The sequence below is a fragment of the Meles meles genome, chromosome 3 (genome assembly GCF_922984935.1).
Source record: "Meles meles chromosome 3, mMelMel3.1 paternal haplotype, whole genome shotgun sequence".
NCBI lineage: Eukaryota > Metazoa > Chordata > Mammalia > Carnivora > Mustelidae > Meles > Meles meles.
The window spans coordinates 148,111,771-148,126,935 of NC_060068.1; the positions used below are offsets into that span (position 1 = coordinate 148,111,771).

The window sequence follows — 15,165 nt, forward strand, 5'->3', positions numbered from 1 at the left end:
TGGGCTTCCAGCTAGGCAGTGGAGCCTGCTTCCCCCTCTCTCTGCCTGCCTCTCTGCCTGCTTGTGCTCTCCCTCTCTCTGTCAGATAAATAAATAAAATCTTTAAAAAAAAAGAATCGATATCCAGTCTTCAGTTATGTATTACAAATAAATAACAAAAAAATAAGAATTTCACCAGAAATGAGAAAATCCAATTGGTTAATAAGTATATGAAAACATTCTCAAATTCCCTAGTCAGAGAAATGTAAATAAGAGTAACAGTGGGTTACTATTTCTCACTTGAATGGGTGATAAAGTATTTTTACTTGTTTTTGGAGAAGTTACAGACTTTGAAACAGTCTGGCTATATATATATATATATATATATATATCGATTTTATTTATTTATTTGACAAACAGAGAGATCACAAGTAGGCAGAGAGGCAGGTGGGGAGGGGGAGCAGGCTCCCCACTGAGCAGAGAGTCAGATGCAGGGCTCCATCCCAGGACGCTGAGATCATGACCTGAGCTGAAGGCAGAGGCTTAACCTACTGAGCCACCCAGATGCCCCCTGGCAATATATTTTATAATCAAATTGAAAACTTTACTCTTTGACCCAACAAACATACTCCTGAGAATGTATTTGATTAAGATAAAGTTATACATACAAAGTTGTTTATTACAGAGTAGTCTGTAGAGGCAGAATCTAGAAAACAATAGACAAATGGGAGAGATAACTATGACATCATCAGCAATGGGTTATATAGTTATATGGACACAAGATTATTTGGAGGAATTTTCCTGTGATAAAAGCTATATGCAGAGAAGTATATATGATATGATCCATTTTTTTAGAAAGAAAGGCCAAGATCTGTGTGTGTGTTTTGTATGTGCCTAAGGAGATAAATGAAAATGAACATGAACACACATTCTTACACAAAATCGTTTGGCTGTTATCTGACTGCATTTCTTTGGGAAATTGAAACTTTCTTCTCCAGCTCCACATACTGCTTCCCCTCAAAAACAAAGGAATAAACAATACAAACAAAATTAAAGTACAGTCTCCACTGGGCACCCCATTGGATTTTTGAATTATTCCCATTATATCTAAGTTCATCAAGTTGCCTTAGCAGCATGACTGCCTGACTGCCCCCATATAAGGAAGGGAATCTTATACTAGATTTAGCAGCACAGTCAAAATTTATTTATTCACCCCTTTTTTCAACAACAGTGTTTTCACCTAAAAATAGTTAGTGTCTCCACTGAATCATGCAATTTAGAGTCTAACATGATCAATGAGACATGGCCCCAGCCCTAACTGTGAGTAGGTGTCAGGCACATAAGAAGATCATCATGTCCCAGATGAGGTCACAATGACAGGGGAATTAGAGTGCTGAGGGAGCCCAGAAGAGATTGAAAGCCAGTCAGAAACAAGCCACGCTTATTTTCTTTCAATTCATTCTTGGACTAAATCTTAGGAATTGAAGCCTCTGTTTATTTTGCAGTGTTTGTATGCAATGCGTGAACTCATTTTTATTATAGCAGTATATTACTGAGTTGAATTTCAGCAATTTTAATGTGTAATTTTAAATAACATATACAGTCAAGATTTTTATAACACATTCCCTTGTGTTGTATTTGTTCATCAAATACTCCATTCCTTGTTCCTGGAACATCTGGAATTGAGGGAACTTTGGGTTTGTTCATAAAAATAGTTGCATATTTTTGTGTATGAAAAAAAGTGTAGGGAAGGAATTTTGTTTATTCATCAAAATGAAAACTTGTACATGGGTCCGTTATACTATCTGCATAGTATAGTATAATAAAAGATACACACACACATATATATACATATATATATTATACTATATATGTGTATATATGTGTGTGTATACACATATATATATACACACACACATATATATACACATATATAGTATAATAAAAGATACACATAATTTTATTTTCTTAAAACTGAATCTCATTTTTCTACATGTGTGTGTGTATATATATGTGTGTGTGTGTATATATATATATATATATATATATATATATATCTAGTCCACAAGTATATATATATATACTTGTGTGTGTGTGTGTGTGTATACATGCACACACACATATATGGATCGATGGATGGGTGGATAGATAGGTAGGGCAACGTTGCCTCATTTTATAAATAACAGTGAATTTCAGTTTAAGAAAATTAACTCTTCCAACCAAATGGGACTGGTTATTTTTTGTTCACAGCCACATGCGATTCCAAAGTTTATGAGGTTGGGCTTTTAAACTTTATCTGTCCTCTCTTTAAATCTATACATTGGATTTTGGAAAACCCTGTTAAGACATGAACACAAAGGTTTATGTGTAGTCACTGTATTTTCTTTTTAAAGATTTTATTTATTATTTGACAGACAGAGTTCACAAGTAGACAGAGAGGCAGGCAGAGAGAGAGAGGAGAGAGCAGGCTCCCCGCTGAGCAGAGAGCCCGATGCAGGGCTCGATCCCAGGGCCCTGGCTGGGATCATGACCTGAGCCGAAGGCAGAGACTTTAACCCACTGACCCACCCAGGTGCCCCTAGTCAATGTATTTTTAAATAACTTACACTTTTCTGATAATTTAAGAGTTCATTTGACAAAAACAGGGATGTGGGTATGAGGTATGACCTTGTAGTTGCTCGGGCACGCACTTCTAGGAGCATCCTGTGCTTTGTTACAAAGCTCAGCTGTTGCTATCTTGACATTCTTAATAATTTTATCTGTGAAGTTGCATTTTGTAAGTGAAGTCCCTGGGACAGTGGGGCATGAATGTGAGCAGCGCTGGGACAGTGGGGTGTGAACTTGATCAGCAGCACTGCAGGGGGGAAACTCAGCACTCACAGGTTCAGGCCTGTAGGCACATTGGCAACACAGAAGCCAAGTACTGGGTCTGACAGCGTGGTGTGTGCATAGGCTTGCCTCAGCAGGCTGAAATGCTGAGTCCCTCATGTGGCTGAGCCAGAACTGGGCTAGGATACTAGTGGCAAACTCCAAAGCAACAACAGCAACAGCAGTGACACCCCCCTACCCCCCAAGCAGGGACAGGAATCTTGGAGAGAGAGCAGCTGACTCTCAGTCCCAGGATCCTGTCCCTACAGTACCTACACAGATAATAAATCTTCTGCCTCAACTCCAAGATAATACGTGGGGAACTCAGATGGTAAATTTTGTCGGTAAATTATTACAAAATAGGGAGGACACAGAAGTATTGCATTAAAGCCTGTCAGGGTGTTATTAGAATACTTCACTATTTACCATGTCCAGTTTTGAAAACTCCTGAAATATTGCAAAGCAAATATCCACCAGCCTACAAATACAGATTAAAAATCATCACATTTGATGGACACTCACACTATTTTCATATGAAACTTTAAATGAACCAATTATTAACAAAGGAGACAATTTTTAATGAAATTTTCCTTGTAATTGAAAATAAAGAAATGAAATACATAAATAGGCATTTTGGATTATATGCAAATTATGAAACTACTTTTGGTTTCTTGTGCAATCTTAGCAAGTTACAGGAAATGTCAGAGGAAATCTTAAAATGTCAGTGCATACATTTACATTCAACATTAAATTCAGTATACAGTGTAAAGAATCTTTGTTGTGAGGGAATTGTTTTGTATCTTCACTGTGGTGATGAATACACAAACTTATACATGTGATAAATTTGTATAAAACTAAGTCCACACACAAATGAGTCCTGGTAAATTGGTAAAATATGAATGAGATCAGTGGATTGTACCCATGTCAATTTCTTGGTTGTAACACTGTAGTTACTTTAACGATGTTACCATTTGGGATAAATGGTGCATGGGTTCTCTATTATTTCTTATAATCTTCATGTTAATCTACAGTTAATTTAAAATAAAAAGTTTAATTAAAAATCACATTCAGGGGCACCTGGATGGCTCAGTGGGTTAAAGCCTCTGCCTTCAGCTCGGGTCATGATCTCAGGGTCCTGGGATCGAGCTCCACATTAGGGTCTCTGCTCCACAGGGAGCCTGCTTCCCCCCTCACCCTGCCTGCCTCTCTGCCTGCTTATGATCTCTGTCTGTCCAATAAATAAATAAAGTCGTTTTAAATAAATAAATAAATATCACATTCATACATGAAACTAATTTGTATGAACACTTAAATCTTCGTTGAAAAATTATTCCATTAGACTCAAGCTCCAAATGTACTAAAATTTGTTTGTTAAGTCAGAAATTTATCTCAATATTGTCACAATGCATACTCTTAATAGCCCCAGTAATAGTTGCAACTATCAAAATTTATTTGTCATCTTGTGTTAGCCAAAACAAATGATGTCACTTACAATTTTGTAATTGAAAATGAAATTGCTAATTGTATCAATTTTTCAAGACCTAAGGAATGAATTTGCAGAAAATTAAGCCAGAAAAATTATATGATCAATCAGTATATCACAATAATACAGTATTTCTCTTTATTGTATTACCAGTAATTGATATAGAAATGTTATTTTTTGAAATTTATAAATTTATGTTGTTACTCATCTACAGTTACTATTGTAAGTAATAGAATATTTTTAAAGGGAAAAATTTATATATTATTATCTTTAACAGCACTTATTCCCCCCCACATTTTGAACTAAAGTGCCCCAAACTTTCATTTTGCACTGGGTCTTATAAATCATGTAAGTCTTGGGCCAGGAGGTTTGATACAGATTGATCCAGAAAATCCTTTAAATTTTACCAAAGGGTAGATAAGATATATTGAATAGCTTATTTTTGTAGAACTGAGCTTCAAATAAATTTTTGGAAGGACTCAGAAATTGCATCCAGTAACTAATCTCAGAAGTCAACTTCTTTTTGTCCAGAGGCTTTGCCAAGATATTATTTTGCTTATTTTATTTTATTGTATTATTTTATAGAAACCCAACAAGATTCATCCATCATCAGTCTTGACATTTGAAATCTCATTTACATTACTCTGAGAGAGGACTTCAAGGAGTCGTTCCATTTATCAGATATACATTTCCAAAGTGTGTTTATTTTTCCTTTAAGAAATACAGAATTAAGAACTATGCAGATATATCAGTTTGGATTTTTTAAATCTAAACATCATAGTTTTGATAAAAATTCTGATACTTAGGTCCATCGGCTTCACATGTACCTGTGACATTTCTTAGCTTGCAAATACACTACTAGAAAATGATTGGATTTCCTAGAAGCTTTGGAATGAGCCTGTCAGCAGTCATTCTTTTTTTATATGACAGTCACACCATTGTCCCAAATGAAATTTTAGGGTTTTGTTGTTGTTGTTGTTGTTGTTTTAAGATTTTATTTATTTATTTGACAGACAGAGATCACAAGTAGGCAGAGAGGCAGGCAGAGAGAGAGGAGGAGGCAGGCTCCCCACTGAGCAGAGAGCCCAATTCAGGGCTCCATCCCAGGACCCTGGGATCATGACCCGAGCTGAAGGCAGAGGCTTTAACCCACTGAGCCACCCAGGCGCCCCCGAAATTTTAGTTTTAAAAACAACAAACCTAAAACTGATATTTGGGATGCATACGTTAACAGTAAATTAATTCTGTTTCCTAGTGGTAGGCAAGCTTTGAAGAACATCAAGTCATTTGAGTAACAATGAAGGAGAATTATCTGTGTAAATGTTCCATTACAAGGATGTTTCTCCAAACTCATTCTCTAATGTTTTTGTGTACAGGTCACACCCACTTTTTATTCCGTTATCATGATGGCTCAGCCTGTTTTCTTTATTTTCTTCTGTTGCAGAATGACTCGTGGGGAAAGCAGTATTCATATGCACTCTTCAAAGCCATGAGTCACATGCTGTGCATTGGGTACGGAGCCCAGGCCCCAGTCAGCATGTCGGATCTCTGGATTACCATGCTGAGCATGATCGTTGGGGCCACCTGCTACGCCATGTTTGTCGGCCATGCCACAGCTTTAATCCAGTCTTTGGATTCCTCCAGGCGGCAGTATCAAGAGAAGGTAATTTGTTTTATCACTAGTATCTTCAACCAGCTCGTTTGTAAACCGGGTTAATATTGTTCAGGGTAACTAAATTCTTACTGCATCAAAAATATAATGAAATAAAATGTACAAAGCAGGAAAACACAGTCTGTTTTGATATTTTATAGTTTCCCCGAGATTCTTGTGGTAGCTGTCATTTGTTTCCAATTTCTTTCTTGAATAGCACTTTTTAAAAAAATCTGAATTCACATCCACAGGAAAAAATCGTTACATGTTTGAGAAGGCATGAAGCTGATTTGAAGTATTACCATCCATCATGTTCTATCATATTTCAACAGTTAATGTAATATGCAGCCTTCTCTAGTATATGTTAGAAAAATATGTTAGCGATTAAGTGTAACTAGGCAGCCATTGTGCGTGTCCTTCTGTGTTTCTCTGCATTATAATCATAATTTATAGTATAACTCATATGCTTTGCTGAACATATGTTGCTCTTCTATGTAGATAAGTCACCATACCCTCTAGTCTTAAAAATATATATTAACAGCTGCTATTATGTGTTCCTAAGCACAATTTGTTCATTAAAATAATTGCTGCTTAAACTTTTCTCAAAAGAGAGAGGAAAAGTAAATATATGCAATAATATATTCATTCGATTCTTTTTCATATGCTGAATTATTTTGTCTGGGTCTGAACCTTGGATAATCGGATGGTACATGTATATTTAACCAAATATCATTAACTTTCAGACATATAAATAAGAATATTTCATAACTGAAGGAAGGATTTATAATGTAGAAATTTGGTGTAACATGATGGAGTATATAGTGTATACTGCACCAAAGAGCATGTCTGAAGTAATGATTAAAATAGTTCTAGAATACTTCTCCTAGTGAATGATAACAGGCTAGACTCAAAACTACTTACAAAATAGCCGAAGATTGTTTCAGTTGTTTTATTTACAGAAGTTTTCAACCCTATAATCACACAATAGGAGAAAAGGATCCCAGAGTCTTTATTTCCCTTGAATGTAATTACACTGCCACCAACTATTGGAATAAGCAAGTTGGTATTTTATTACTGAAGTAATGAAAAGATGAACCACGAAAATTGCTTCAAGGTACATTTTAAAATAAAACCTTCACTTACACTGGAAAGAACAAAGCACATAGTAAGGGAGAAGAGACTTTATGGAATGGTGACTTTGACTAAAAATTACATACCCAAAGGAATTTGGGCAAACTTTATGGGGATTTAAGACAAGACTACAACAAGGTATATGTTTCTATTATACTGTTTGTTCTCTTCCAGTTGACATTGCTTTTTTAAAAAAATGCTCTTTTCCCATCTCCTTTTTGTCTGCATCTTTGGTACCTATTTTTCTTAAAAACAAACAAATCTTCAATTTCCAGTATTGCTTTTATTACGATTGTATTGCATAATAAGTGAATTCACTATTTTATGTTTTTAGACCTGCTTTATAAGCCAAGTATAACTTAGAAACTCAGTGCCTGTGCAATCATAGGCATTTATAAGCAAAGATATAATATTTCAAGTTATCAAGTTCTTGATATTACAAAGAGCTTAACAGAGGGCAAGTATACTGAGGTTATCTTTTCTGGAGCAATCTAATCAGAATGAGCTGATTATAAGTTTATATATATATATATATATGGATTTTCTTATTCTGGATGTTTCATATAAATGCAGTTATACAATATATGGCCTTTTAAGTGTTTTCAAGCTTCATCCAAATTGTATCATGTGTCAGTGCTTAATTACTTATTTTGGCTCATTAATATCCCATTGTATGGCTATATCAGCATTTTGTTTATCTTTTCTTCAGTTGAAGGACATTTGAGTTGTTTCCTCCTTTGGCTATCATGAATAGAGCTGCTGTTAACATTTGAGTACAAGTATAATTTGAGTATCTGTTTTCATTTTGTTAAGGTATGTACCTAGGAGTGGAATCGCTGGGTTATATAATAATTCCATGTTTAACTTTTTGAGGAACTGCTTTTTTTGTATCTAATATTTATCTTTGGGTGTATTGGAACCATCTGCCATGGATGACTATAAAATTAATATTGATATTGTTTTCACTACCATATACTCACTAATAACATATTTTTGATGTAAAAGTGAGCACCAGTACATTTTATAGTAGCTATTCAGAATCCACTGGTGTTCAGTACACATAATCAGACCCAGAATTCACACCTAGACATAACAATCTATTGTCTCTTCATTTGCCGTACTACTGGGCTCCAGTGAAACTTTCAGTCGAATCTAGTCTACTGCACGTCACTTGGCCCACTGTGTATGTCTGGAATCTCAGAGTCATTTAATTCTACCTTCTTAGGGAACATCTGTTCATTTGGGGTCTCCCAACCGGAAGTTGTCCTATCATCCTAAGCAGCAACAGTAGATCCTCTGATTATGAGATCCTTACCTACACAATTTACCAATGTTACTAATCTGACAGGGCTAGGGTATCATCATCATCATCATTATTTTCTCTCTTGACCAAAAAAAAAATTGCAATGATTTTCACAGTATAGCATTGCAGATTAAACTCTGACTTGAATCACAATGTATGTTTCTGATTTCATGGGTCATCATGTTTCATGTTCAATGACAATTCAGACAGCAACGTTTTCCCCTTCTGTCAGTTACAGAGACTTCATAGTTTAAAACTGGTGGCATTTAAAATGTGCCTCTCCTGATGCTCTGCTCTGGGTTACTAGCTAGCTTCATACTTTCTATGACTGGTAGACTGAGCAAGCTGAACTTCAGTAATAACCAAAAGTAATTAAATCATATTTTTTGTTTTCAATTGTCTTTATAAGCTTATTTAGTGAAGGTCATCTTTTCTGAACAAATAAAATTCCTCCCCCAGAACTTTTTGAGGCTAGAAGCCAGAAATGAGGAAGGTAGACATAGTCCATAGGCTCTCTTTTTTCTCCTGTCAGAAGACTTGAGGAGCTACTGTTTGCCTTCAGAGAGAAGACACAGCGGGGAGGAAAAGGAAGGGAAAAGGCAGTTTTAACACCTGCTACATGTGTTAAGCTAGTGTCCTTTGGTGCGAATGGCAGATGATTAAAGCTGATGGTTCCTTTATGAGATCCTTTGGGCTCTTCAGGTAACATCTACTGAGTCTCTCTCCTACTCTTCCTAGACGAGGTCCTGCAAATTGAGGAGTTATCTGGTCCACAGAAAAGCACCCCTGCATCCCTCCCTTAACCCACCCCTCAGTACTCAGCTGCCTCCACACCAAAACGATGAGGAGCCTGTGTCTAGCCTTCTCCAATTCCTTGGCAGGAGTTAGACCCTGTCCACAAGTTATTTATGTGTTCTCATATGTGAAACAAAACCCAGATCCATGTCTCCCAACTACGTGACCTTAGTTTAGAGATCCCCAAGTGGTTTTCCTGAAGCTATACTCCCAGGTCATGTATTAGAAGGTTTAGGGAGCTGGGAAACGGACTCATAGCACAACAGTTACACTCTGAAGAAATTCACTCACTAATCCCATCAGGAAAATTCTCACTCTACCTTGTGCACCTCTGTAGAACTTTGATACCTCCAGGAGTCTGGATCTTGGATCACCATTTACATTTGTAAACCAGTATTTAAGAGACAACTTTATACAGGCTGTTAGTATTTAGTTATATATAGTTATATATATATATATATATATATATATATATATATATATATATATATGAAGAATTCTGGCAGAGTGAAAGTTATATGCAGATTTTTGACTGGCTGTTAGTATTTAGTTATATATAGTTATATATATATATATATATATATATATATATATATATATATATATGAAGAATTCTGGCAGAGTGAAAGTTATATGCAGATTTTTGACTGTGCTAGGGGGTCAGCACCTTTACCCCTCACTTTATTTCAGGGGTCAATGGTATAAATAATCGTTCCTGGCCAAATAAATAATGGAAATGTCGACTGAAAAAAATGCATCACAGTGCTGTTTCTTTGGATAAGTGTGTGTACCCTGAACATTTAACTTCTTGTGTTTGCCTTCCGGGCCAAACCCCCTTGAATTTTAATTGATTAGAGTGCACTTTGGAAAACATGTTTCTAGACAAACTCCCCAAAATGAATATTCCATTTTTTTTTTAACTGACCCTGGGTGGTTACACCCTTTTCTAGATATGCCTGTAGTTCATCTCATCTTCAGGAGATGAAACTGTTTTCGATCATCCTATGTCTTTATACTGCTGCAATTTAGTTCTTATGCTTGGGCAGCCCTGGGGAACCTACTACTATTTTTAGATTCTCTTTCCTGTCATACAGTTATAGTAATAGCAGCTTTTAGGTGTGTAAGAATTTTAACACAATATACAGTATGAATTTAGAATAAGAAATTTCCAACTCACCTTGGTATACTTGATGTACATGAAAGATTTTTTTTTAAAAGACATGTATTCAGCATCATGATCAGACTATTACATTTAGCAATCAACAGCATGGGTCCAAAAAAAAAAAATCTGCATTAAAACCCTTTGTTGAGATGCTTTACACTTTCCACAGAACAGAAACTAAAATAACCTGTTATACAGTTAATCACAAATACAGCCCTTGAGTTTTTTGCCCATACACATGAGTATTGTCTAAAACATGTCTTCTTTGTAGCAGCTAGGTCATGCCACCCTTGTTCTTGGCTGAGTTCACAAATCTCTTGTAACCTATAGCTTCCCTGTCACTTCTCTGGCTCTCCTCTCTTGCTAAGTCTTGTTTCCTGGCAGTAATGAAAACCTTCGGCCACTGTCATAGTTACTGCTGCTGCTGGAACCACCATAGCCACCTTGGTCTCCTGGTTTGCCAAAGTATTGGCCTCCACCACAGAGGCCAGAGTTTCTGCCTCCAAAAATTTCCTCCTTTCGTGGGTCCAAAATTTGAAGATTGATTGTTGTTATTGCCAAAATCATCATAGCTTCAGTCACCTCCAGAGTTGCTGCCATCATTACCAAATCCATTACAGGCATTCTCGCTGCCATCATTCCTGCCACCACCTCAACAGCTACCAAAGCCACCTTGCCCACTGATTTTCCCCCACAATCAAAGCTGTCATTCCCTCAAAGTCTCCATGACCACCACCAAAGTTTCCAGAACAACTTCGATCTCTTGGTTGGATGAGGCCCTGGCCATCTCTTGCTTTCTCTTGCTTAAGGCTTTCCTTACCACACAGTGTGACATTTTTGAATGACAATCTGGTCTACAGAGTCGTGGTCATCAAATGTTACAAAAGTAAAGCCACTCTTTGTGCCACTGTCAGTCTTGATGCCAGTCACTTCAGTTTTCCCATACCGTTCAAAATAATCTCTTAGATGGTGTTCTTCAGTGTCTTCTTTAATGCCACCAACAGAAATCTTCTTCACAGTTAAGTGGGCACCAGGTCTTTGAGAATTGTCTTGAGACAACCCTCTTGGTTCCACACTCTTCCATCCACCTCGTGTGGCCTTGCATTCATGGCTGCAGCCACCTCCTTTGCAGGGGCGTATGTGACAAACCGAAAGCCTCTGGAGCGCTTGGTGTTTGGATCTCTCGTGACCACACAGTCTGTAAGCATTCCCCATTCTTCAAAATGGCTCCTTGGGTATTGTGCTAAGCAAAATAAGTCAGTCAGAGAAAGAGAATTATCATAGGATCTCACAGATATGTGGAATTTAAGAAACAAGGCAGAGGATCATAGGGGAAGAGAGGAAAAAATGAAACAAGATGAAACCAGGAAGGGAGACAAACCATAAGAGACTCTGAATCTCAGGAAACAAACTGAGGGTTGCTGGAGGGGAGGGATTGGGAGGGATGGGGTGATTGGGTGATGGACATTGGGGAGGGTATGTGTGCTATGGTGAGTGCTGCGAATTGTTTAAGACAGATGATCCACAGACCTGTACCCCTGAAGCAAATAATACATTATATGTTAATCTAAAAAATAAGTAAAAATTTAAAAAATAAATGAATAAAATAAAATGGTTCCTCAGACTCTCAGCAGTTGTTTTGAAGCTCAAACCCTCCGACAAAGAGATTCCAAAACTGTTCAGTCTCTTTGGGGGCCTCTGACTTAGATATGACAGTGGTGGGAAGAGAGACTTCAATGATGCTTACTCGGCAGCATCTGTGGACAGAAAGCCATGAAAGATTTTTAATGTATAGTTTGAATATGACCAAAGAATAACTTGAATTATATGAGGAAATTATCAGATTGAAATACCTTTATATACTGAAGAGCTTCCTGAATCCAGGAAGCAAAGTGTATAAATCCAAGACAGGTGCAGGAATGATTTTTTTTTTTAATAGACTGTACTTGCTGATGGTAGAGCACAAGGCAGTGAGCCAGTGCTACTCCAGGCTTCAAATATTGATTATGTTCTATAAAATTTTTTAAATGTCATATTCTCAATTTAGTAATGATAAGAAATTTAAAAGCTAAATTATCCAAAAGAACAATGATAAAATTTTCTTCATCTCTGCAAGAGCTTATATGATGCTCATTAAAGGCCCTTTGGAATAAGAAGGTATGGTTTAATATAAGTAATCTCTCAATCATAGAAGCTAGTTGTAAGTAATCCTGTATGAAACTACATCAAATTACATAATTTTGTGTAATCATACCTAAAACATAATATTCTAAATCTAGTCATTCCAGGCAAATATTTTTTTCTTGGTTTTAGTTAAAAATCCATAGAACCTTATTCTTTCCTTGTAAATGAAGAACCATAATCAGGACTATAATATTTCTTATTCCATAGAAATTTTTTTCTTTTTTTTTCTTTTTTAATCAGTTTAATCTTCCAAATTTGTATAAGCTCATGGTATGACCAGAGACAAAAAGCTAAGCCCAAGACCTGCTCTCATTTTCAATCCACTGAAATATCATTTGCAATAAAGGATTTGATTTCACATCAGTTAAAGTTATTATGGTTAACATAGACATTTTCTTGGTAATATGCCCTTTAAAAAACAATTTGAGTAGAGGAAGAATGATGCCTAATCAACTTTTAAACTCTTATGGATCTCTCAACCAAATCTCATTTCCAACCAAATAATTATTGTTCTCTCAACAAATCAAATGAGTCTGACTTGCTACACCCTTCATCCTACGCCTTTGTATAATTTTACCCCTTTCACTGTTTACATAGGTTGTGCCCTTCCCTTGGAGGACTGTGAGATCTTCTCTGATCATCTCAACGATAGTGATCTATTTATTGTGTATATTTTATCCGTCCAGAAGAGGTTAAGCACCACAGTGGGAACACCTGTGTCTCAGTTACTGTGTCATTCAGCCCTGTACATAGAAACCTTGGTATTATGATGGTGAGGATACAACGACAGTGAGGATCTAGAATGTTTATTGGTCCAGCCTTTATTCTAACATAAATAGAAATAACAGTTCATAATTTGAACTTTTCAGAATGCTGCCACATAAGTATACACGAGCACATCTTTAAAAAAATGCTATTTATTTACTTGTAGATAAACATAAAGATACTGCCTCACATGTTACAGCAAGTACTTGCTTATGTATTATACATACTTATTTAGCTTAAACGCTTGTAAAAACTTAATTTTCAATATGCTTTACCCTCTGGAATTCTGAGATTGAGTTCTCTGTAAGTAAAAACTATATTTTGAAAATGCCTTTCATTAGGGCTGACACAATTTCTTAGTTTCCAGGTTGATCAGTATTGTGTTCTCCTTTAGGATGGGATGGAACACTTCTTCCAAACGGATGGATGGGAGAGCTTATTACTGCTGTCATGTAATTCTGAGTCTTTAAAAAAAAAAAAAAAAAAAGACTATGACCAGAGCAAAGAGAAAAAATTTGGAGTAGTGACTATGATAGTTCCTAGGTAATTCTATTATTCAGTTAAAAGAAAAGAAGAACAATTATGTCCTGCTTTTTCAACCTATCTTCATTATCAAGAAATTTAGTCAGTTGAGCAGCTGCTAATTTGATTTACTGATTTTGTAGGCTATGGTAGTATTGGCCTTCAGAAAAGCGAAGAGGCCTTGAAGTTATATTGATCTTGACCTTGGAAAATCAAATTGACCCAATGCTTACATTAAAAATGGCTCAATGCCTTCATTTTGATTGGGAACATTTTTAGGGGGAAGATGTAGCTCTAAAATCCATGTACATTCAGCAAAATGTTTCACTTGCTTTTCTTCCTTATTCGTAAAGGCTTTCTTCCTTCCTTTACAAATGAGAATGCCATGAGCACAACTCCCACATGGTTCCTTAATTAGTCAGAAAGATTTCCAATTCCGCTATACCATATACTTTTGCCTCCCAGGAGCTGAATTTAATGTACTCTTATATGTTAAAGTGGTAGTTCTGCCAAATGTTTTCAGGCCAAGGAGATCCTACGACTAGGACTATCTTCAAGATTTTCTCCTAGGAAAACAGCAGTGCAGTAGCCCTTGGGTTAGCTTCATGGGGCCACTTGAGCTGCTCAAATCAGGCTCATGGCAGAATGATGATGTTTCCCATTTTCAGCTGAGAAAAAATTTTCTTATGTTAGCCAAGTATTGTAATAAAGATAGGGGCAGGTAGAGGGAGGGATTTGGAGGCTGTTAATTTAATGAAGGTGAAAAATAGAATTTTGCCAGTTGTAAATCTCTCATACCACTGATTTCCAACCAACCTTTGTATTTTAATATACCCCACTGAGAAATATGGTATTCTTTTTCACTCAGTGATACTTTCTGTACCAATATTCTATGTGAGAGGGTAAAATTTCCCATATCTTTATTGTTAGTATTCATGGTTTCAGGTCTATACAAAGTGGTAAAAATTGGTTCTCAGCAATCCTTCATTTAATTCTTTGCAGTTTACATTTATCATTTATAGATCATGTGACAGCCTCTTAAAATAGCTCTAAAGTACAGTTGCATTTTCTACCATTTTTCTTTTCTGATTGATCTATTAACTTAATTTTTTAGGAATGTTTGTATTTTCATTTGAATGTACTCCCTGAATTTCTCTTTCAAGTGTTTTGCTGTATTATATTTGTGCCCCTTATATATCATAAGACATAAATACACTATTAAGCACTTTCACGGGGCAGAAGCTTGGTCACCAGGGACCCACTAATCTGACAAGAATGCACAGTGAATAAGAATTACTGAATGGAACTTGTGTTTGCTTAGT

At 36.2% G+C, this 15,165-nt stretch overlaps 1 protein-coding gene across 1 annotated transcript in view; it reads left to right on the top strand.

The window, feature by feature from the left end:
• HCN1 (hyperpolarization activated cyclic nucleotide gated potassium channel 1) overlaps positions 1–15,165 on the top strand; it is a 398,356-nt gene that overhangs the window by 270,902 nt on the left and 112,289 nt on the right. Inside the window, exon 4 of the mRNA XM_046000839.1 lies at positions 5,775–5,993. Coding sequence (XP_045856795.1) covers positions 5,775–5,993 — 219 coding nt within the window. The remainder of the gene's footprint in view (positions 1–5,774; positions 5,994–15,165) is intronic.